The 25,525-nt window shown below is 39.3% G+C and overlaps 1 protein-coding gene across 13 annotated transcripts in view; it reads left to right on the plus strand.

Moving 5' to 3' along the window:
• The window catches only part of MLIP (muscular LMNA interacting protein), a 245,731-nt gene extending 239,036 nt beyond the window's left edge, over positions 1 to 6,695 (plus strand). For 11 of the 13 annotated variants that reach the window (XM_081828434.1, XM_081828443.1, XM_081828437.1 and 8 more), the window contains one exon: positions 6,360 to 6,695. Coding sequence is in view for 7 of the 13 variants with exons in the window: in XM_081828443.1 (XP_081684569.1) it covers positions 6,360 to 6,365 (6 nt within the window). In the remaining 6 variants the exon portion in view is untranslated. The remainder of the gene's footprint in view (positions 1 to 6,359) is intronic. The other 2 variants (XM_081828433.1, XM_081828439.1) reach the window with 1 other exon arrangement.
• The last annotated feature ends 18,830 nt before the right edge of the window (positions 6,696 to 25,525 follow it).

Here is a 25,525-nt window from a genome sequence, read left to right on the forward strand (position 1 = left end):
TTTTATTTTTCCAGTGTGCTACATTTTATTTGTTAGTAATATTGACACATTTTAGAGCAATTTCACAATTTCTTACAACTCCTTATGATATGTGGGCAGACTGCAATATTTTCCCCAAACCCTTTCTTTTTTATTTACTTGTCTACATGGCACCAACAAAGAAAATGATCTGTTTTTATAAAACAATTCTATTCTTATGACTCTATGCCCTAAGGAGTAACCCGTTCCCGTTAAATACCCAGTGAAAATAAAGAATTATGGAAGAACCTTAAACTGGATCTCAGAAATCCCCCCTTGTTTTTCTTTCATTTCCTGAAGACCGCAGTTTGTCTTTCTTACTACCAGAGACAGCGAGAGAGGGAACACAAGCAGGGGAAGTGGGAGAGGGAGGAGAAGCAGGCTCCTCACTGAGCAGGAAGCCCCATGCGGGGACTTGGTCCCAGGACCCTGGGGTCATGACCTGAGCCTAAGGCAGACCCTTAACGACTGAGCTACCCAGGTGCCCCTACTTTGTAATTCCTTTAAAAACGAACAGACTTCAGGTTTCCCTGATTGGATTTGCCCATTGTTTTTATAAATCATATGATTTAAAAAATACACTTTAAAAGAACTACCTCAAAACAACATTTCCAGTTATAATCTAGTTCAGGGGTTTCTCAACTCTGGCTGAACATTAGAATCCACTGGGACTTTTTAAAAGCCCCAGTAGCAGGGTTTCACTCCAGGCAAACTTAGTCGAGATCTCTGAAGGGGGCAAAGGCTTTGGTTGTTTGAAAATCTCTCCAGGTGGTACAAATAGGCAACAAGACTTGAGATCTTCAAATTCTGGCTCCTTTCTTGATGGTCTAGGAAAGCAAATAAGTTATTCAATCTCGGAAACAAAAATTCAAAAGTAAAAGCAGGAGAATCCTAAAGAAGTTTGTTTCAGGGAATGCTTTGAATTAATAAAAAATTGAGTCACATATTTCTGTCTAGCATGATAAAGATTTAACATGTGCTTTAACCTGGTAGGTTGATTTTGAGAGCTCTGTTATATGTTGAGATTCACTGCAATTTTCTTAGTAAAACCTAACATTTCTTTCTGTCTTCTTTGATATTCCATGCAAGTTTGGAAAATCCTTAGACTGGGCTGGGCATAGCATTTGGTGCAAGCTGAGTGTGGGGGGTTGAGTGGGGGGTATTACATTCCAAAGGATATTTTATTTAGCATTTTATATGGCACTTCAAAAAACACTTGGCCAGCGATGAACCCTCATACAAGCAGATGACATCCCTAAATTTTGATTTGACCTGATCAATTTTCAAAGAAGGTCACTTTCATACATGTCAATTGTTCACACCAAGGCAGTAATTTCCAAAGTAGGTGTATATATAACACCATCTAATTTATAGCAAACTCCCTGCCTGAGGTAAATGATTTCTGAGTAGAGTTACTTAGAAGAAATTAAATTCTTGTAGCAATAATTATTTCTGATTGTATTCATCATATCTTGTGAATTCAGCAACTCTGATCCACAATCATTCTATAGCCCACTTCTCTCTCCGCAGGCTTAATTGTGAAAGTCATACTGGGGAATGAGATAGAATCAGACCTGCTGCTCTTCACATCGCCTGCTACATGCAGCCCTGGGCCTATTTTATTTTTAACTTGAGGGTCAATTGATTTCCAAAAACATGATTAGATGCAGTTGATTCTGACCTTTTGGATCCACTTGCTATTAACACAACTCGAGAGCTAATCATTCACCAACTGCCCGTAAACACATACTAGGCAAATTCTCCTGTTTTCTCATTCCTTCTCTTTGCAGATTTTTGATAAAAATTTAAGAGTTGGCAAGATAACAATACTGCTAGCAAGGTGACTATGACTGATTTGCTGCTGTGGTGCATATAAGCATTTCGTGTTCATTTTATTTTGAATTCCAGAACCTCCATTGATGTTTAAAGTTCTAATCTTAGGGGATACATGTCTCGTTCCTTTATCTCTATTCTCCAGATGAGAACATAGGACAGAGAAAATAAGTGTCTTGTGCATGGAAGCCACTCTCATTTTCTGGTTTGATTCAAGGGTAAAAATGAAATTATCAAGAGAAATGGGCCCACTCTGTTCCCTTGAGGCAATTTCCCATAAATGTTATTTCTCAAAATCAGGCTTTGAAAAATCTTGGATTGCCGAGTTCAAGGTTGTAATCTCAGGCAAGAACTCAGAATCTGGATATTATTAACTGCTGATTAAAAGAAAGTTCATATGCTTTGATAGACAACTGGCTAGAGAGCCAGAGTAAATGTATCTAATAAACGCAAATAATATGAACACCTGAATGGATAGCCACCCTGCTTAGGCATCCAGGTAGACAAGGCAATGAGAAAGAGAAGGACATTCCTAGCGCAGATTTGGCACCCCATCAAAATGACTTTCCTGGGTTGTAAGCCCCCTGCCTGTTTTGGGGAAATTTAACTTTAAAAAATTCTGCCAACCCAGAAATCATCTTCTTAGAGATAGTAGAGAAAGGAAACACTTTTGTTATTAAATAAGCATTAAACCAGAATGCGATAATCATCACAATCACAGAGATTGCAAAGATAGGAAGAAATCTCACCCTTCATATAGCCAAGCAGATACAATCCATTATATACACGGTTCTCAAAATAAACAATAATTCAATTCATCCTCAAGTAAGAAGATTTCACAGTAGTATTTATTATATATAGTTCACTCTAAATTGCCTGGCAATTAGGGAAACTGTGTTAGTTAATTGGCTTTACACAAAGCAAAATTACACTTTTCCTATCTTGATGACAAGAGTCAGTTTTACAACTTGGAGCAGGTATCAGATAAAGTTAGGCCCTCAGAAACTAGGAAATAAGGGTGCCGTCTCACTTGGACATTTACTTACAAAGGAATGGTTCTCAAAGTCCTTGAGAAAGACATTCCTAGGTCTTAAAGCTGACAAAATGGCCATTGAATTTTCAGAAGAATGTATATATATATATATTTCCAAGGGAGGAGAATGTATTTACAATGACAAGTTTTTTAAAGTAAATGCTCTACGAAGGAGGGAGGGAAATTGCTTCCCATATTTTCTTTTTTAAAAAGATTTATTTATTTTAGTGGGGAGAGGAGCAGAGGGAGAGAATCTTCTAGTAGAATCCCCGCTGAGCAAGGAGCCAATGCAGGGCTCAATCTCGCAACCCATGAGATCATGACCTGAGCCAAAACCAAGAGTTGGACTGACTGAGCCACCCAGACGCCCAACTTCCCTTATTTTCAAAAAGGAGAATGAAGCCTCTTCTTTTTAATTTCTCTTCATTCTTTCAACTGGTCGACAAGGGGCAGAACTGCAATCTGAAAGTCTTACTCTGAAGTAGTCAGTAGAAAGGCACAAGTGTCATTTATTTTTCTTTTCTAGGGACACGTTCAATCTAATATAGGAGAGGTAGGGATTTGATGAGTTTGGGGTCTCTCCTTCGAATTCATCTCAATAGATTATTGTTGGGTTTTGCATTGGTATGAGAGACATGGTAAAGCTGAGCAGAAGTCATGGAACTAGATGGACTTACAGTACTCCGTGTGCTAATTTTTCAAGATAAGCAAAATAAGATCAGGGCTAATAAGTATTTGGAGCTCAAGTCATCCAGATATTAAATGTTTTGACCCCAGATTCAATGTGATGCTCTTTAGCATCCATTATACCTATATTCTCTATAGAGAATACTACTTTTCTCTGTAGAGAATATTACTAAAAGGCTACCTTTATAGGACCCTTAATTACTGCACATTTTATAGCTTCTGGCTTCTGGAAAATGAATTCTGATACTAGATCTTGTGTTTTCACACCAAAGTTAGTAGTTATGTAAATGTCCAAAATACATTTAAAATCTTTCAGAAAGCAGTGAGTATATAGCAATAAGATTATATACATTTCCTGGAAATAACTTTTTTTCTGGATACATGAAGTCTGGTTTCATACTTATAAGGGCACATATGTAGATCATTTTGCTTTCATTTGGCAGAGAAAAGTATACGTGAATGGTTTTGAATAAAAAGGGAATAAAAATTTTACACAGCACATTCTTTTAAGAAATGCTTTCGGTAACATTGGCTTAAAATTTTACAACCCTACATTACTTATTACCTAAAGTTCACTCCAAATAAAAAAAATTGGAATTTGAGTCCCTTCAAAATTATGCTTTTTAAAAATGTCTTAAATTCTTTCTTATTTATATTTTCTTATATCCAAAATAAGCGTGTTGTTCAACTGGCAGCGTGAGAAAATCCCAAGGCTTAGCTACCAGGGGGCTAGTCTGAAACATAAGGATTTATTTATTTATTTTATTAATGAACTTCATCTTTCTGAAATGTCAGACCTTTGTTTTTCCCAAGTTATTTAACACTTTATGTACTGAGAATGGCAAAGGAAACTAAAAACTTCACAAAATGTTGAAAACTCTGACTCTGTCATAGCATGATGAATCATTTCAAAACCAGCTGCTGAACTGTGATGCCAGACATTACTTTGATCTGCCAGTGGGTTCAGGAAGAACTGGGAAATAGTGCTGAGTTTGCCAGCATGGCAACGGAGGATGAACTACCTCTTCCTCTTCAATCTGACTTAACTACTTACATAATTATAAATCTTATATGAAAAGAATTCAGAGGATTTGAATTGAATAATGTTACGATCCTGTCTGCACTTATATCCTTACACGACTTCTGTTTTAAATACTTCCAGTGACACAGTTGATCATTTACAAGCCAGACACACTATGGGTTTTCGTATACGGCTAAGACAGACTAATGACTACCCCACCAACAAAAACAAATAGAAAACACTGGATAGGCTAGGGTTTCATTTCAAATGCTGTGGCCTTGGGCATGATATTTAATCTTTTTGAGCCTCAATTTCATTCTCTGTAAAACGAGATCAAGGGATAATGGTGAAGATCTGCATTTATGCGTGCAAAGTGCTTAGCATATAAAATACATAACACTTCATAAGCATTAGCTAAAGGATGATGATTCCTTTAAATCTCCTGTAGTATTCACCACCAAATGTTGGTACTTTCAGGAAAATCAAATAGATGGTAGTTTTTATTTGCTAGAAAGAAAAGGAGGCGATGCGATTTAGTCATTTCCTCCTTCTATTTTAAAGCTTCGGAGAATCCCAGATGATGAAAGCTGCAACTTATTTCATGACTGCTGATTTTCTGGGGCCAAAACAAATCAGTGCAGTGGTGGAGCTACCCCCTTGTTTTAGTAGCTTTTTTTCTTACCTCCTCCTTCTCATCTAATAGATTTAGTTTCTCCTAAATGATACAGAATGTATCCACGTTTCACAAACGATTCTGCTTAGCCACCTGGCCATGCCATACTCAGGTTTCCTGTCTGCTTTAATTAGCTGTTGTTTCTTTTGGAGTCAGGTCTCCCAGACCACGGCTTCATCACCCTGTGATCCAGCTCAGGGCAAAGCAGGGAGACTTGTTTACAGAAGAGCAATGGGCCTCTTCTCTTCTCCACCTGCCATTTTGGAATGCTCCATTGGCACCTGGAAATACAAAGTTATGGTCATTTCCTTCCATTAATGCCATTCCATCACATTGTTCGATCAGAGTAAATTTCTCTTCTGCCCTCATCCCTTGATACTTTCAAACTTCCTTTTTGAATTGTATAATCTACTAAGACCCATCCCCCTCAGTTAAGTTTATGTCTTCTGTTCTGGAGAGTCTAACCCTGTCAAATAGGACCATGTGGAGATTGATGGATAAAAAAATTATGAAAATCACTCCTGTGCCACACAGTAGCATTATAAAGCCAATTGAATCAGTACCCGAAACAACAACAGAAACAACAATAGGAGGCCCATTTGCTGTCTCTGTCTCGGTGTTTTGTAATAGTCCATTTTGCAAAAGCTGGGACTTGTTCCAGTCCCACTTCACTTTCCCTCCTTGTTTGAGAGATTACATTCTAGGGAATGGTGGAGTCTCCAGCTAAAGGAAGGGGGCGGGGCAGCAGCCAAGTGATTGATGTGTGAGGGCTTGTGGGTGGGAGGTGGCAATGCTGTCCCCTAAGGCTGCACCAGCCCCTCAAAGCCATCCTAACCCCTTGCACGAGGCCAGAGCTGCTCTGCTGAGCTCTCAAGAGATCAGAGTCTGATGTGAAGGTACAGCTGCGTGTCTTTATCATGCCACTAATTGGGTAACAAGAAAACAGCTCCTGTGGGGGAAAATAAACAAAAATTTCCTACTAGAAATAATTTTTTATATGAGACTCTTTGCCCAAAGGTTAATGTATACATTTTCAGGTGTAGATCTGAAGTTTTACTTTTCTCATCAACCTACTATTTTCTCTTGTTTTGTAGCAATGAAGTTGGAGCAGAAGCTGAAAACACAGGCGGCGCTGAAGTTTTCTGGAATGCTGGTGCTAATCGTTTGCTAGATTTGATGTTTAATTTTTTCTTTTTTTCAGTATGAGTGTTCCCCTTATGAACTGCAGTGCAGAAGTGGAACTAAAAAAGAGAAGTGTCCTGCAGGCATCTAACATCGCAGTACCCTACTAACACCCAGCGTAGAAAAGATTTATCTACAGCTTCTCGCACCACTGTTAGAGCCTCTAATGCCTTCTATTAAGCTGACAGCAATACTAACATGCCCCTATATTTAGCAGCCAAATAAAGAAGAATCATGGGTAAATAGAATGGTTGTGACTATTTTTCAACACCAGTTTTATTTAATGCATACATTACTTACTGAATCAGGTTTTATTTCCCATTTGATTTATTTTTTTATGTGTAAAGAAAATGAACAACTTTTAAAAAAGGAACCCCTGCCTGCTTTCAGGGGATGCTAATATTCAAGGGTTCTTTGGGGTGATCTTGAACATGAGAAAGTTGGTAATTCACATAACTCACACAGGTTTCCTGTTCTGTTTGGGTTCCACACTACCAGGACAGACTACGTCCTGGGGGCAGCCTGGTGATGTTGAGCATCGTGTTGTTGGGATGTTCTTCACATTGTGGTTCCTCTGTTTGTTTCTCTGTCACGTGATTCTTGTGAAGGCTACTTCAGAGTCAGTTCATACTTATTATGGTGGGAGCAGTAAAGACCCCAGAGCAAGCGCATACTGTGATGACCATCCTGGGAGCCCACCCTCGAGCATACCCGAAGCTCATCGTATTGGCCATGTCCTGTTTCTTTCATCTCGAGTAGTCTGTCCTAGCCTTGTCTATGTGGCTTCCCTTTTACAGCCTTCTGTCCAGCTGGGAAGCCTAGAGCTATACACACTAATCAGGAAACCGTGGCAATTCTAGACAGTGAGCTCCTGGGAGCAGGTGAGCCTTGGTAATGGCTCCTTTACTTATTTCTTGCACATAATCCTTGTTCCCTTGGAGCCAGCTCTGTTTGAGCCTCAGCTCTCTCAGACCACGGCTGCATTACCCCATAATCCTGCTCAAGGCAAAGCAGGGAAAGTTGTCTACAGAAGAGCTACCGGTGTTTCTCATTCTCCATCTGCCATTTTTGGAATGATCTATTGTCAGTCATCGATTGGCACCTGGAAAGATAAAGCTCTCATATCATCTCCATTAATGTATGAGGAGCAGCAGAGCTTCAGTCAAGCCCTCTGTTCATCTCTCTCTCTCCCAAACAAACACTACTTCTCTATCAACCTGCTAAATTGTGTGAGGCATCCCTTTATATTATTTGTAATAATCTCATATTCACTGTGTTCTTACCATCTGCCGGGCCTCACACCAAGTGCTTCATATGAATTTAACCTAACCTTCACAATGAGACTGCAAGGGAGGTAATATTATTACTTATATTTTATGTTTGTGAGAAGAGATTCCAAAAGATTAAATCGATCTCGTAAGTGGTAGAGGCAGAATTCAAATCCAGATACTCTGACTCAAAGACCAGCCATTTATTGACACATTCATTCATTAATTCATTTTTTCACACCTTCAGTGTGAAAAGTTGAGTTTATCACACTTCCCAGTTCATGGCAGACTGCCATTCTGAGTTTGGACGAGTCCTTCTCCCTATGTATTTGTTGATTAGATGATTGATTATCTTTTATAACAATCTGTCTTTCCTTCCCATGATATGTAGGCACACATTCTTATGTGTTTAATGTGTAGTCTCTACTTACATGTTTTGAAGATGTGCATTGTTTTTGTCTGCATATATAAGAATCATAAATGATATTGTTTATAATCTTTTTTTTTCACCCATCACTATGGTTTTTAAGTTTTTTTTAAGATTTATTTATTTATTTGAGAGAGGGGGAGGGGCAGTGGGAGAGAACCTCAAGCAGACACCCCGCTGAGCATGGAGCTGGACTTGGGGCTCGATCCCACAACCCTGAGATCATGACCCGAACCAAAATCAAGAGTCAGAAGCTTAACCTACTGAGCCCCCAGGTTTTAAGTTCTATTTACAATGCTCTGTAAATGTCAGATGGATTGTTTCCTCACAGCTGCATGGTATGCTTTCATCACATATCGTACCCACCTGTCCACTGGTGGTCTTTCAGGTTGTTTTCCTCTATCAGGTATGGTTGTGATGCACAACCTTACATATGCTCCCTTGTGGATCTTTGTGAGAATTTCTCTGAGATATGTGCCCAGGATTTGAATGGTTTAATCATAAGTACTTATGTACTTAATTTGACTAAATCCTCTCAGAATGCTGCTCTTTAGAGTGGACATACCCATTATTATTCCCACCAGCAATGCATTAGGACTCATATCCCTGGGCTCTTCTCCACCTTTGAAGGTCTGAGCTTTGAAACAAGCTTCATTTCATTGATGGAAAACTTGAACCACAAGAATAATTTGACTGAGGTCACCAAAGTAGTGAATGATAAACCACGAACAGGGTCTTTTGATTTTCCTACTGTTTATTTCTACCAAAACAAACTGCATCTGAACATCATGGTATAACCTATTTATTCAGTTTCTCAGCAAAAATCAGTCTTAAGAGCAAGAGTACAGGAAGGGCAAATGTTGGTTATGGAGAGAACATGGAGAATTGGATGCTTCTTAGTTTGGTTGGTACCAGCATTCAGTGCCCTGAGTCGCTTAGGAGCACAATGGCTGTCTGTGAGGAGGAAGAGGGTGAGAACAGTGATATGGAATGGACAGATGTTGAGGTTGTCTATTTGGGTTCCCTGGGAAGCAGCTTCTGAGAAAGATTTAGTGTAAATAGTTTCTCTGGAAAATGATCACAGGGAACACTGGTGAGGGAGTGAGGAAGTTAGCTAGGGAAGAGAAGGAACCAGAATCCATTATAAAGCCAGTTACTGCAATGGGTAACTGGAGCTCATTCACATGGGGAGTTCAAAGATACAAGGTTGAACATGTCTCACAGTTAATTCAATTCAGAGGAAAGGAAACAGGTAATTATTCTAAAGCTTGACTATCAACCTTTACAGAGCTATGACATCTTTCTCTGTAAAGCTTTTTTTTTTTTTTTTAATTTTCATTGTGCAAACCGAATAGGACTTATTTTCTTGTGATATTTCAATTTGGAAAAAATGGAAAGTCTATTGAATATCGTTCTCTATGGTCTCTGAAGTAGAGTGCAAGAAGGAAGATTAGATGAAAGCTTAAGTAATAAAGGAATATTTTCAGAATTTTATTTATTGGACAAAGAGGAAATTCTGCAGTTAGGATTGGGAACAAAAATCCTTCTGGACTGCCATAGATTTCCACATTTGAAAGAACCTTTATCTCCTAGAAATTAAATGAACTGTGTGAGAAGATAACTTCATTTGCAAGAAGAAGAGATTGTTTTGCTTAGAGCAAGTCTAGAGTCCTTGGAATAATTGAATAGTAGTTAGGAAATATTACTGAATTTGTTTAAAACATATATTACATGTTGGGAACTTTATATTTCTGTGGTATGTTGTAAAATTCAACATTATTTTCCCCTCACGTTTTAGAATGTTCTTCTCAATTTATTTGACCAGAAATCAATTTTTCTTCTTTAATTTATACTTTAACGAATACACCTTAATTTCTTACAAACATTTTTTCTAATGGATTTATTTGGAATTGTTCAGCCTCACTTAAGCACCGGAGTCCAGATTTTTCTAAGCGGAAGAAAATTTAAATATGTATGTTTTCCTCCAAGTTTCCAGTCCTACCACTAAGCACAGATTTTACTTGCAGAAAAAGAGCTGAACCTCTAAACAGAAATGTATTGAACTGCTCTAGTAATTTTTGTTGAAGGACCTACCCTAACCTGCGATAAACATGAGTTAGTTGGAAATTATAGTTCCCTTTGATTTTCTTTTCCTCGAGAAGAAGGAAAAAAAATAATGTCATCATGTTGATAAAACAATGAAAAGGCATGTGAAATAAGTTACTTGAAAGCAACATTTATCTCAGAGCAGCCGATATTTATAGTATTAGAGTGCATTTTAAATTGATAATATTTAATTATTTTTAATGTCTTAAGCTTGTTTAGAGAAGATTTCGTCTTTGACAAACACAAACACACACACACAAATAATTATTCCTAACATTATATTTATTGCAAAAGTGGACATTGAGGTGCCATACTCACGTAGGCGAGAAAATGGAGCAGTCTTAGGTAAGAACTTCCCAGATAAACTAGCTGTGACTTCTTGGGTACCCATCAGTCTACCTTTATGAGGCTCAGTATTTTTTCATCTGCAAGATTTGTGCCAGACTAGATTTTTCTTCTCTTAGTTTCCTTCCTTCCAACTAAAATAATTATGTGAATTTATTACTCAGTTTTAAGAAATTCAACTCTGCATTCTAAAACCGAGGAACAGAGTAATTGTGGAAATATGGCATATTTCAGCTCTCTGGGTCTCTTACAGTTCTGGTGGTATCTTTCACAGTGACCAAGACCACTTGTATAAGAACGAGTGAGAGTGCTTTTTTAAAAGGTCATTTTCTGTTCCTTTTCCATACCTATTGAATTAGAATATATGAAGTGGGGCCCAGAAATCTGCTTTTTAAATAAAATCTATGTGCTATTACTATGCAGGAGAACTTTTGATAACTGTAGATTCTTAGATCAGTATAATAGTTAAGCAGGAAGAACAGGGATGTCCTTCATGGCTAAGATAAGCATGTGATGACATTGTTTTACTGATGGTGGGGCGGAAAGAGAGAACCTATATTAAGTGTTTTTATATCAGTCGAATAAGGGTGAATAATGTAATTAAACTGAATACAGTTAGGCTAAGTATACGCTAGAACTAGTAAATGATCTAGAACTGGCAATATACTACCGAACTTTGAAGAAGAGAAAAGGGCTCACCATTGTTTTGGTTGTAAATATTAATAATTTAGACTAGATCTTAAGTTAAATATACAGAAGGGAAAATTGGAATGATTAAAGGAGCAGTTTGTGTTCTTTATTTTTCTTCCATATGCCAATTGAGACCAAGGAGTGAAAGAACTAGCATCTATTAAGAGCTCCTGAAAGGCCCAAGATCAGAGACAGACTCCTTTATATATATTTCACCTCATTTTAATTTAATCATTCCCAAAGTCATACAAGGTGAACGTTTTTGCTGCAGTAATGCTGAGAAGTAAGCTTAGGCTAGCAGAGATTAAACCTCAAGGCTAGATAGGATGTGGCAGGATTGGACTTGAATTTGGTCTCTTTTTTGTGCCAAATTTCTTTATATAAGTGCTTTTCCATTTTTCTTCTGCTACATGCCAGAGAACGCTCCCTTGGAAAACACATCCCCTTCTTTAAGGGCACATCGCCAGGACCTACTGAAGAGAAATCGTAACAGGTGGGAACCTCTCCACCAGCTTGGGCTGCAAATAGTTTCAAGTCTTTTATTTTTGAGATTGAGAGCTCAAGTCTGCGCTTGCCCTATGTGTGGGAAATCTGAATGCCCATATCTTGACATTGTGCTCTGGTTCCCTTTGCCCAAAGACTCCTTCACGCACGATGATCCCCCTTTGGGAACCTAGCTTCCACTTTGCTCAGCCAATCTTGACGGGCGGCATATTGCTCAAGCAATTCTTCCCCAGTTAACAAAATCTGCCTGGAGGTGACTTGCTTCTTTTTTTTTTTTTTTTTAAGATTTTATTTTTATGTATTTGACAGAGAGAGACACAGCGAGAGAGGGAACACAAGCAGAGGCAGTAGGAGAGGGAGAAGCAGGCTTCCCGCCGAGCAGGGAGCCCGATGCGGGGCTTGCTGGGACCGTGACCCGAGCCGAAGGCAGACGCTTAACGACTGAGCCACCCAGGTGCCCCGAGGTGACTTGCTTCTTAAACTATGGAGAACTAATGTATTTTTTTTCTTTTCAAAGAAATTCTGCCTCACTTAGCACTCCATCATGATAGAAGAGGATTTCAAGATTATGTATATTTCAGTGGTTTGCCAGCTGTCTTTCAGTCCTTTTCCTTAGAGCGCTTTACCACTCTGATGTTGGAAACTGCTCCTATGCCACCCTGTTCCCTAAAGAGTCAAGGAAGCCTCATGTGATTCATTCACCATTTCAGAACACATTTGCTAGATCAATTTCACAATATTATATATCCAATGCCACCTCTAGTTAAGACTGGCTTGGACACAGACACTTGCAGATAGAAATCCAATGCCCTCTCCAAGATTCCTGTGAATTCTCAAGGACTTCTTTCCTAACCTCCTCTAGAACAAGTTCCCAGCTCCTATGGAATATTTATGCTCCACTCTTTATCTTGCTGCTGTACTCTCAGTGTGGGTTACCATCAGTTTACTTGATGATGTCCAAATAAAAGTCCCCTCCAACAAAGTATGCAAAGGTCATTTACTGGAGATTTGTGGGTAATGTTGAAGGATGGGGGAGACAAGGACATTTAGCATGGTATCAAATGGCAGACTATTTAATTTGGATGTTAGACTTCCCTGTTCTTAAAAGGGAATGAACTATCTATGTCAAATCAGTGTTTTCAGTTTCTACCTTGGAGCTTGGGGTTCTTCTCCTATTTTTTTTGACTCTTTAGTTCCATTCCATGCTCAGATTGCTTCTTCATTTTTATGCATCTATGTTAATATCTCTTTTTAGAACTTCTCCCTCCCCAGCCAAGTAGTTTATTGATTTTCCTAAATAAAAATGGTTTCTTTCCTCAGAGCCCTTCTAACCTAGCTCTGGTTACATATTGAATAATAAGCTATGTTGAAGGTGCCCTGTGCTTTCCACTGTATCTTAGAAGTAGGTAGTGATATTGGGAGAAACAGTGAAAAGTGCTGTTGATTGAAAATACACTTGACTTTCTGGAAAAATGCCCAGAAAACTTTTCAGTTTCTATTGACTGGCTACATGAGAGTTGTACTTACTTCAGAGGATTTAAATGGAACAGAATATGTGAGGCTAAGGTTTGCATATCAACCCTGAAACCCAAAGTCATTTTTGTTTCATAAGACACCTTCTTAGACTTATTAAAAATATTACATGTCAGACCATTTCCTCGGTAAGTGCTTTATCTCTACAATTAATAGAAAATATAAATGGAAACCTGCAGCTGACTGAATGGTCCTTTCAGTTTGCGTTCCACTTCCATTTATGCTTAGAGCCAGAACTTTACTAAGAAAATGTGCTTTGTTCACTTTATAAGCTTCTGCTTTGTTGAACTGCCCCGGGGAATGAGTTTCAGATATTTCCTACAAGGAGAACTTTTCTCCTCTTCAGGGCCAGCCAGACCCAAGCTCCATGAAGATTTTCCTGGCAAACACTTCCCAGCCACCTCTGAGGGCATGAGAGCTGTCAAGAGGGGTTGTCAAACGAGTCCTTCATTTTTAATCCAGTCACATTCCCCAAGTCTCTAAGTGCTTCCAAACTTACTTCCCAGCTCTCTCTCTCTCTCTCTCTCTCTCACAGACACACACACATACTTTCTTTTCCTCACATACATATACACACACAAATAGACATATTCCTATACTTTATCACTAGCATCTGAATTATAAGCACACTTTTTTTTTTCATTTTGATGACTAGAATAATCTAAGCTTCTTTTCAAATATTTAGGGCAGACCAATGAACACCAGTGTGATGGTATATGTAAGCCTTTGTACAGATCCAAGGTGTAAAGGTTTCAGACAACTCCTTCCTGCCAGAATGGTAAACCTCTGACATAGTCTCCCCCATCTCCCATCCTGTACTCACAGAAGAATCCTTTTCCAGATCATGGTCTTGAGCTGTGGAGTTTAGGTTTGGCTTTAGAGTCCTCCATTTCCAGGTAGCCATAATTAAATGGTAGCTTACATTCAAAATGAAATCTGTGATGGCCTCTGCCCTGAACTGTTGCAAGTCAGCCCTTTGACAATTCTTTCCTCTGTACTCTTCTTTTTCTTGAAGAACCATTCTCTCTGGCTGTCCAAACCAACTCAGGTCCCCAGTACTCCCCTTATCCCTGAGCAAGTGGGATCATGCCTTGGGCTCTGCACTGTAAGAAACTCTGAGCTTTGGAGTGCTTTCCTCAAAAATATCTGAACTCCTCTTTGGTTGCTAAAATGAGTCAGAGTTCACAGTACCACTCTCACCAGGCTTCCTAAGTTTGTAGAAGGAACTTCATCCCCTTCATCCCTATCCTCTCTTTCTCCCATTCACAGTATCTTGACATTCAATCTTATGTTTGGGTCAACCAAGTACTCTGGGTTGTCCCATGGTTCTATGGTCAGTCCCCAGTTCTAGGAAAGTGATCATCTGGTGAGAAGATCACTCTGGCTACATTAATGTGTTATTTCTTTCACAGAATCATGCAAGATTGGGCCTCCACATGGTGCTGACATGTTGTTTTTGCTGACTCCAATTGCTCATTTAGACAGAGGGTTCCCCAAACACAGTCTTCTTGCAATGTTAACACCATTTGTGTTCTACCACATCTTTCCTTCCTACTAATCCCCCCCAACACACACACACACACACCCTTTTTTTTTTTTTAACTGCTGAAAAGAAATACTCTCCTCCCAGTATTTTGCTTCCAAAACTGAAGACTTACTTGTCCTGGTTCTTAGTGTTTTTGGAACCTACTGTCATTGGTTTCTTAAGAAGGGGCATAGAACTAATTCAGGTCAATGGTATTTAAGAGGAAGTCTACTTGGGGTCTTCTAGTAAGGATTTCTTAGCTCTTAAGAAGGGAAACAATTTACAACTTCCATCATTAGTTGAAAATATCCTAAGTTAAAATTTTATTTAACACATCTAATCTAGCAAACATCAAAGCTTAGCCTAGCCTATTTTAAATGTGCTTAGAACACTTACATTAGCCTACAATTGGGAAAAAACATCTAACACAAAGTTTATTTTATAATAAAGTGTTGAACAGCTTGTAATTTATTGAATACTATACTAAAAGTGAAAAACAGAATGGTTGATGGCTATCAGCATACCTCATTTTATTGTGGTTCACAGATATTGTGTTTTTTTTTTTTTAAATTATAGGCCTGTGGCCACCCTGCATCGAGCAAGTTTATTGTACCATTTTTCTAGCACAATTTGTGCACTTTGTGTGTCTGTGTAACATTTTGGTAAAACTTTTTCATTATTATTATATTTACTATGGTTATCTATGATCAATGATCTTTGATATTACTTTGTAATTGTTTTGGGGCACTGTGAACCATGCCCAGATAAGATGGTGAACTTAATCGATAAATGTCGTGTGTGTTCTGACTGCTCCACTGGCCTCTAAGTGTTCAAGTGAAAGCAAGAGCTGTACCTCTCTCACTTTAAATCAAAGGTAGAAATAATTAAGCCTAGTAAGGAAAGCATGTCAAAAACCAAGGTAGGTTGAAAGTTAGGTCTCTTACAGCAAATAGCCAGGTTGTGAATGAAGGCAAAGGAAATTAAAAGTGCTATTTCAGTGAATACACTTATGATAAGAAAGCAAGGCAGCCTTATTGCTGATATAGAGAAAGATTTTGTGGCCTGGATAGAAAATCAAACCAGTCACAACATTCCCTTAAGCCAAAGCCTAATCCAGACCAAGGCCCTAACTCTCTTTAGTTCTCTGAAGGCCAAGAGAGGTGAGGAAGCTGCCAAAGAAAAGTTTGAAGCCAGCAGAGGTGGGTTCATGAGGCTTAAGGAAAGAAGCCAATTCCACAACATCAAAGTGCAAGGTGAAGCAGAAGCAAGTGCTGATGTAGACCATGCAGCAAATTGTTCAGAAGAGCTAGCTAATTAATGAAGGTGTTACACAAAACAGAAGATTTTCACTGTGGATGAAACAGCCTTATATTGGAAGAAGGTGTCATCTAGGACTTTCATAGCTAGAGAGGAAAAGTCAATGCCTGGCTTCAAAGCTACCAAGGATAGGCTGACTCTCTTGTTAGAGGCTAATGCAGTTGGTGACTTTAGGTTGAGGCCAGTGTTCATGCACTGTTCATAAAAATCCTAGGGCCCTTAAGAATTATGCTAGATCTACTCTGCCTGTACTCTATAAATGGAACAACAAAGCCTGGATGACAGCACATCTGTTTATGACATGGTTGACTGCATATTGTAGGTATACTATTGAAACCTACTACTCAGGAAGAAAGATTCCTTTCAAAATATTACTGCTCATTGACAATGCACCTAGTCATCCAAGAGCTCTGATGAAGATGTACAATGAGACTAACATTATTTTCATGTCTGCTAACACAACATTCTGCAGCCCGTGGATCAAGTCTTATTATTTAAGAAATACATCTTGTAAGAATGTAGCTGCCCTAGACAGTGATTTCTCTTAGGGCTCTGGGCAAACTAAATTGAAAACCTTCTGTAAAGGATTCACCATTCTCGATACCACTAAGAACATTTGTGATTCATGGGCAGAGGTCAAAATATCAACACTAATGGGCCCTTAGAAGTAGATTCCAACCCTCATGGAGGACTTTGAGGGGTTCAAGACTTCCATGGAAGATGTAATTGCTGATGGAGTGTAAAATAGCAAGAGAACTGGGATTAGAAGTAGAGACTGAAGATGTGCCTGAGTTGCTGCAAGCTCATGATAAAACTTGAATGGCTAAGGAGTTGCTTTCTATGGATGAGCAAAGAAAGTGGTTGCTTGAGATGGAAAGTACTCCTGGTGAAAATGCTATGAAGATTGTTGAAATGACAACTAAGAATTTAGAATATTAAATAAACTTAGTTGATAAAGCAGCAGCAGGTTTTGACAGGATGGGACTCTGATTTTAAAAGAATTCTACTGTGGGTACAATGCTATCAAATAACATCACATGCTACAAAGAAATTGTCTGTGAAAGGTAGAGTGACTTGATGAGGCAAACTTTACTGTTGTCTTATTTTAAGAAATTGCCACAGCCACCCCCACCTTCAGCAACCACCACCCTGATAAGTCAGCAGCCATCGACATGGAGGCAAGATCCTCCACCAGCAAAAACATTATGACTCGGTGAAAGCTCAGATGATGGTTAGCATTTTTTTAGCAATAAAGTATTTTTAAATGAAGGTATGTACATTGGTTTTTCAGACATAATGCTATTGCACACTTAAAAGACTACAGAATACTGCAAATATAACTTTTATTGCACTGGGAAGTAAAAAAATTCATTTGACTCACTTTATTGTGATATTCACTTTATTATGGTGGTCTGGGACTGAATCTGCAACATCTCTGAGGTGTGCCTATATATCTAGACTTGTTCAGTGTGGAACAGGAGGGTTGGATTAGTGCCAGAGTGAGGGAGTTCATGGAATCATGTTTTATTGTATTATTTAAAAGTTTCAGAAGAGAGGGGGTAACAAGTTCCTACCAAGGGAAGGAGTTGAGAGAGTAGATTAGCATATGGCAACAACCTGTGTTGAGGAAGAGGTTGACCTTGGTAAACTGGAAGCTTCCATCCAATTGTTTTTCCCAGTATAAGAACATTAGACTATTTTCAGAACTGAACAAAAATTGAACATGACTATTTCAGAAAATCTGAGTACATCTAGAGGCTCTGAGTTGTATTTTAATAACTTGCTTAAACTCGGAACAGCTACTTTGACCTCAGACCACATGAAGACCCACAGGTCCAGGATCCTCTCCCCTACCAACACAGGCTTGTCCGTATTTATGGACACTCTCACCCTGCCTTAGGTTTGGCCCTGACTGTGACTGGGGCTCATCACCCAACACTTGACAGCTTGGCTCTGTTCTCTCACAGGACTTCTTCTCGGTGGACCGAGTAGAAGTTAGGACACTGATTCTATCTTTGGTTCTTGGTGTGAGTGTGGCCAAGTCACTGGCTCTGCTTGGGCTTCAGTTTCCTTATTTGTGAACTGAGTATTCCACTGCCTCCCTTATCAAATGACATCTCAGAACCATCCTGGAATTTATATCCTGAGATTCTCTGATTAATATGTACCAACCCATGTTTAACCAAGCGTAAATGATTGTATGAAGTCATTAGCCCTGGCCAGTTGGCCCAGGAAACTGTGGTCAGAGCTTCAAAGTTCACTAGAAACTAGTCATTAACCAAGCTGTCCAAGTCTTGAGTTATATGACATTATTTTCCTAGGAAATGTTCAATGGAATTTCTGAACAAGTATGTCTTACAGATTCCATCACTGCACACGGTTACCTATGTGGTCCCTCTTCTACTTCATGAGCCTCATTACCTAGGGCTTTCCCCTTTCTTGCTCTAATGCTGATATTTTCTTCCCCTATACAATTTATTATATTATTTGTATTTTATATTTTCTCACCAAAATTCATCAGAGCTTGAGTTTTTTCTTTTCTTTTCTTTTTATATTCTGAAATGCATTTCTGTGGTAAAAACAAACAAACCAAAAAGTACAGTCTTTGGGCTAAGTCTGGACTGGGTTTAAATTTAGTGCTTATTAAATTGGGGGAAGTTATTGTCTCTCTGAGTCTCTGTTTTCACATCTACTAAATGGAGATACTATAGAACACTTTATAGTGTTGTTTGAGGATTAAGCAAAGATTAGTTTTCTGTGCCTTTTCTCATATTACTAAGAATATCACTAAGAACAAGCCCCATGAGAGGTCTTTATCCTTTGTTTTTAGTTTAGTCTTATTCATACTCAGCCAAACTCTGCATCTAGAGTAGCCCAAGTGAAGGAAAAGGAACACCATGTATATGCTCATTCATGCTCAGGAAGATGGTGTTTGAGGTTGTGATTTAGAATACCGTTCTTCTTTTATGCCTTCAAAATCTATGACATACCTAGGCATGTTTGAGAATTATAGATATGCTTCCCTTCTTCCCTGTTTGAGCTGAACACCTATTAATTTATCTATCTCATACCCTCTTTTCTACGAATTCACCAGCCCTTCTCCCTATACACTGACCAAATACATAGTCATGTGGGAGCTGTGGTGTACATACAAATGTTATGGTGATATCTCCAGGTCACCATTCAATTGTACAAAAATGAAACCCCCGCTCAAGAACCTACATCAGTCCATATTTAACTGGTCATGATGGGTACATGTCTCAGGCTAGACCAACTGACTTCTCCAGAGATTTCGAATTTGACTAGAGAGAATTCATTCTTTTATATAGGTGGCAAGATATTGGACAATCTCAGAAGCTTTCAGAGCTATTTTCCACAGTGGATATAGGCAAATTAAAAAAATGTGATTTGCAATGAGTGACCAAAGAAGGAAATGCATGGAAGAAAATGAGATGAGAGTGGTTAATCTGAATTTCTTCTGGCCTTGTAGCCACTGGTTCCATTGATTTCCAAAGGGCTACCTGGCTCCCTGCCTGCATAAGCTCTCCATGCACCGTTTTAATAAATGTCCTTGTTTTTGCTTAAACTAGTTCAAGTTGAATTCTGTTACTGGTAACTAAAAGAAGTGTAACTGACTGATATGATATTAAAACACAGCCTGTTAGTCTGGGTAGCCACTGCCGTGCTTAGAGATAAATGGCCCCTTTTTGTAGATTTCATCATGTATTGTTTCCAGCAGCATTCTGTACTCCTAGTGAGCATGTGTTTTAATGATGTTCAGATCAGGTTTTCCAGTGCACTTTAGCTTAGCTTAGACTTATTAAGCAGTGTGGTTCATTAGAGTCAATTGGAATGTGTTGTGGAAAGTTCTGTTAAAGCATACCCTAAGAAGAGTTTGACTGGGTTTAAAGCAGAAGACTCCAAATGGAGGTCAAGTACTATTTACTTAGGATCCATTTAAGCAGCTATAGTGTGTGACAACTATAACCCTTCCATCATATTAGACAACTAGTGGGTAGAGTAGAAAGAGTGTTTCATAGTAATATCAGGTCACTCAGATATGCAGAAAGTAGCTGGTATTGTACTGCAGTAAAAGTATGAATTCTGAACTACCCTGTCTTAGCTTGAATTATGATTTTGACACTTAGCCACTATGTGTCTTTGGACAAGTTATTTAGACTCACCTGTAAAATGAGAACATCTACAGCAGTAACCTTCTAAGATGCTGTGAAGTAGTATTTTTTTTTTTTAGAGAGAGCAGTGGAGGAGGGGCAGGGGAAGAGGGGGAGAGAATCTTAAGCAGGCTCCACATCCAGTGTGGAGATTTGATCTCACAACCTAGAGATCACGACCTGAGCTGAAATCAAGTGTTGGTCACTCAACTGACTGAGCCACCCAGGTGCCCCAAAGTAGTATTCTTAATAAGTAGACTGGCTCATAGTAGTCATAGCTCAATAAATCTTAGCTATTATTATTTTTAAAGATTTTATTTATTTATTTGAGAGAAAGAAAGAGACAGGGAGAGAGAGAAGCAGACTCCCTGCTGAGCAGAGAGCCCGACGTGGGGTTCAATCCCAGGACCCTGAGATCATGACCTGAGTGGAAGGCAGATGCTTAAAAGACTGAGCCACCCAGGCACCCACTATTATTTTTATGATCACAACTATGTAGCCTTAGCCAGGCTTAGAAATTCTTGTGTACCTCAGTACCTAATTGGAATAAATATTGGAAGTTATTTATAGTCCCGAAGTCTAATTCCCTTACTTAAATATTTGTGTGCTGGTTAACATTAGTTTTTATATTGTAGGCAGAAAAAAATTATACCAAAGACAGATGATACAAAAGAGAGAAAAAATAATTTTCTATCTTTAGCAGTTTAGAGTCTAGTGGAAAGTCTGGGGCAATAGTTGAATAAGATGAAAAAATAATAAACATAAAAAATAAGTATATAAAATATATACCACAAGTATAAACCAGTGCTAAAAATAACAGTATGTTTACTGTGTGTACAAAGATCTAGCTTATTTTGTTTTACTACATACTCAAATGCATGGATTACTGGCGAAAACAGAGGAGACTGGTGTTTTAGAGGATGAATTTTACTTAAATTAAAGGAGAGCAGAGGTAAGAGTTTAAAGAGATAAACAGATGGAGCTCTTCAGGACAGGAGAAGCATCATAATAGATCTGAACTTGGAGGTAGAGATACTCTGAATGTCTTTCAACAAATAATGTTTGAGCACCTGCCATGTGCTTTGTACTATACTAGTCACTGACTTTGCAAAGACAAATCAAAATGCTTACAGCTGACAGGAAACACTCTGGAGTGTCAGACACATGAATAGATGTAAGGGGGGATAATTCTTGGCAAATATTAAACCCACACATTTTCATATTCTTCCTAAATGTGTTTTTTCCTGTAGCTTTCACCCACCTCATGCTGAGCTGCCAGGCTCCCTGCTCCAGGGAAGGAAAAGGAGGGTATCGCTTAGAAAAGAGGCCACTGATCAGTCTTAAATTTTAAAAAGTTGACTTTCTTGACCCTTTTAGGAAGTTAGTAGCCCTGCAACAGACTGTAAGAGAGGAAATAATTTTCTAAATTACTTTATCATCCCTTAGGATACTGAAAGATAAGTGAAAGATTGGATCAAAGAGGTAAACTCTCTATGCCAGGTGTAGAGAGGTCTCAGGATGTTGGAAGAGGATGTAGAGAGTCAGCCCCTGACCTTGAGGTTGGTGAGAGAAGTGAAGGGGAAGATGCAACACAGGAGAAGCTGAAGCTCCCTGAAGGAATCCTAGCCTTCAGCTTGTTGCTACATCCAAATGGTCCGTAAGTGATTGGGTAAAGGGGGCAGCAGAAGGAATCTGGGTAGCACTCAGTCTCCCCAAGGCCCTGCTGCAGAGTTCAGGGGATTCAGAGGTTCCCAGATTCACAGGAAGTGCTAATGAGCCCAGGGAGCTAGTAAGGGATATGTTCAGAATAAAATAAACAAATAAACAGCCTATGTTTTCTGGGCTTCAATCCCAGAGCCACATAACGGGGATCACAGATTTTTATGGTAAGTCCATCATGTCACCTAAAATGCATTTGCCACTGCATATCTGAGAGTAGGGTTTTGAGGAAGGGAAGATGTATATGCAGCCCCTAACATGGACTCCCTGAGAGGGCTTCTTTGTAGATGTAATGTTCTTTGTTGACATGATGTGACATTCAAGTCCTTAAGGATACGTAGGGATGACTCTGGCAAAATGAGGGAGGTGACATTGGCATTCCAGGTCGCAGACACCACATGAACAAAGGTCCAGAAAGAAGAACATATTCTGGGTGCTGCATTTCAAATGGTTGAAGCATAGAGTTTGAGGCACGTTTTAGGTTCCCCAGGAAACAGACTCTAGGACAGAGATGTCAGTGTAGGAGCTTATCGGAAGAATGCTCTCAACTGATGACACCTATCAGGGAGTGGGGGGTGGGGCAGAACTGGGCAGAAGTGGGAGAAGCTGAATCCTGAGGACTTAGGACAGAGATCTCAGGCTGTCCTTTAGCGAGTTCTGGAACAGGGATGTCTCCTTAAATTTGTCACAGACTGAAGCAAGGAGAGGGCCTTTGTGTTCTCCATTGACCTTGGATAGAGGCGGCCACAAGGATGATGGAGTAACCGTGGGTGAGGCAACTTCCTTTGGTTGAAGGCAATTTCTGGAAAAGGACTTCAGCTCTGAGCTATCAGTTGGCAACATTTCAGTGGCTAGTGAAATGAGCGAGTCAGAGTTGAAGGGGAACCTGGGCAGCACATCACTGCAGCCACCACAAGGTATATGTTGGCAAAAGATGACTTTAGAGAAAGTAAGCACTGACCAGGTAATGCAGGGCTTTATGAATCATGTTTACAGATTTGGGCTTTTTTTTTTTTTTTTTAAAGAAACAGGCTTCTAAGGAAAGGTTTTAGCAGGAGCTTAAGTCAATACAATCATGTTTGCATTTTAGAAAGATCACTATGGCTGCTGTACAGAGAAATGATTTGATAAAGAATCCTGAAGACAGGGAGACCTGTGAGGAAGTTGTTGCAGCCATCAGAGAGAGGTGTGATGAGAGTTTGAATTTATAGAGTGGAGGTGGGAAAAAAGAAAAGTAAGATATATGTGTATATAAAAAGAAAAGTGAACTGATTTGATAGACATAGAGCAAGCAGAATTAATGGTATCCCCTTATGGATTGATGGCATGTGGGGGAATGATGGAAAAAAAGATTGGACGAAGCCATGGTTTCTGGCCTGGGAATCCGAACTAGGAAATTTGGCCGAAGACGGTGCCATGTGGTGTGCATTTCCATTTCGTATTCCTTCTTCCTGACGCACCACCAGCTAAACTTGGCAGCACCCTTGCAGTTAGGAGGGACCATGTAACTATCTCTGGCTAACGAAGTGTGGATGGAAGCACTGTATGCTATTTTTGGGACGAAGCCACGGGAACCCCTGGGCCATTCTCTAGTCTTTTAATTCCTCTTTGGTGAGAAGCAGGAGGGCCATATGTTGACGTGGTTGAGCCACAAACTCAAAGCAGCTGAGACTCCTGAGTCACACCATGGAGGAGAGCTGCTTCAGATTTTTGCCCAGTCAAGAGAGTAGGACCTTGTGTGAGCTGGAGATAGAATAGTTATGCTTTTGAGAGTTGGGAGCTGTTTGTGCTCACAGAATAAGGCTAGCCTCTCCTGACAAATACTGGAACACAGAGTTCAAGATACTGAGAAATATTTAAGTGGACACGTCCAATATGCAGTTAAAATGTGGGCAAGGCATTTGAAGGGAAATCTAGGCTGGAGATACAGATTTTGAAAGGCATAATAGCCAACAAATGAAGTTGGGTGAGGGATGAGATTATTAAACCCTCCGATCTAAAATGATCTGAGCCTATTATTTTCCTGCTCATGGTCTTTTCTAATCCCTTTTAGAAAGCAACAGTAAGTCGAGAAAACTTTACCCTTTACTTTTTATTTTTTAAATTTTTTATTTTTTTAAAGATTTATTTATTTATTTTTATTTGAGAGAGAGAGAATGAGAGAGAGCAAGTACATGAGAAGGGGGAGGGTCAGAGGGAGAAGCAGACTCCCTGCCGAGCAGGGAGCCCGATGCGGGACTCGATCCAGGGACTCCAGGATCATGACCTGAGCCGAAGGCAGTCGCTTAACCAACTGAGCCACCCAGGCGCCCTACTCTTTACTTTTAAAATTGCATTTACTATATAAGTCAATCTCATCAGACATTATAAAGCTATTTTCTCTTTTCCTTTTTATTTTCTACTTGATAATACTGTAGGCATCGGGGTGCTCTGCTTGAATGTCAGTAAGGAGAAGAGCCAACTGCAACTTCATAGCAGAGCAGGCAAGCCAAATGATTATCCTTAACAACCTGCTGGCCAGTTTCCAGCTTCCTTGATGTCTCAAACTCAAATTAGAAGTTGTTTTGAAAAAGTATCGAAAGGGATCCTTTGGTTACACAAATGTAAAATAAGTACCAATACATTGCTCTTGACAACTTTAAAATAATCTGAATGTTGCTATTTTAGACACAGAAGCCATGAGAGCTATTTGATAATGTAAATTTTAGATGGTTGAAATAGGCTTATAATGCTACAGATTTTGTTGCTTTTGAGGGATAGAAATGTAAGACAGGATCTGCTATAAATTCAGCCTGCACTGCTCTTGAACTCTTGCCTACTATTGTTCAGATATGTGTTTTTGTTCCCGCTTAACATTAGTCATTAGATGTCTAACCCAACTCAGTTCTGCAGCAAAAATGGGCGTGAGATTTGTACCATGTTGTGAGTGGGGAACAAAGTTGTTTCTCCTTGACTCACCCTAACTCTGGACTAAACTGTTGATGTCCTTCACACAGATAACCTACATTTTTTTTTTTTTGCACTTTTTTTTTTTTATTCTTATGTTAATCCCCATACATTACATCATTAGTTTTAGACGTAGTGTTCCATGATTCATTGTTTGTGCATAACAACCAGTGCTCCATGCAGAATGTGCCCTCCTCAATACCCACCACCAGGCTAACCCATCCTCCCAGCCCCCTCCCCTCTAGAACCCTCAGTTTGTTTTTCAGAGTCCATCGTCTCTCATGGTTCGTCTACCCCTCTGATTTCCCCCCTTCATTCTTCCCCTCCTGCGATCTTCTTCTTTTATTTTTTCTTAACATATATTGCATTATTTGTTTCAGATGTTCAGATCTGAGATTCAACAGTCTTGCACAATTCACAGTGCTTACCATACCCTCCCCAGTGTCTATCACCCAGTCACCCCATCCCTCCCACCCCACCCCCCACTCCAGCAACCCTCAGTTTGTTTCCTGCGATTAAGAATTCC

The sequence above is a fragment of the Leptonychotes weddellii genome, chromosome 8 (genome assembly GCF_054177405.1).
Source record: "Leptonychotes weddellii isolate Sample4059 chromosome 8, ASM5417740v2, whole genome shotgun sequence".
NCBI classification, from domain to species: domain Eukaryota; kingdom Metazoa; phylum Chordata; class Mammalia; order Carnivora; family Phocidae; genus Leptonychotes; species Leptonychotes weddellii.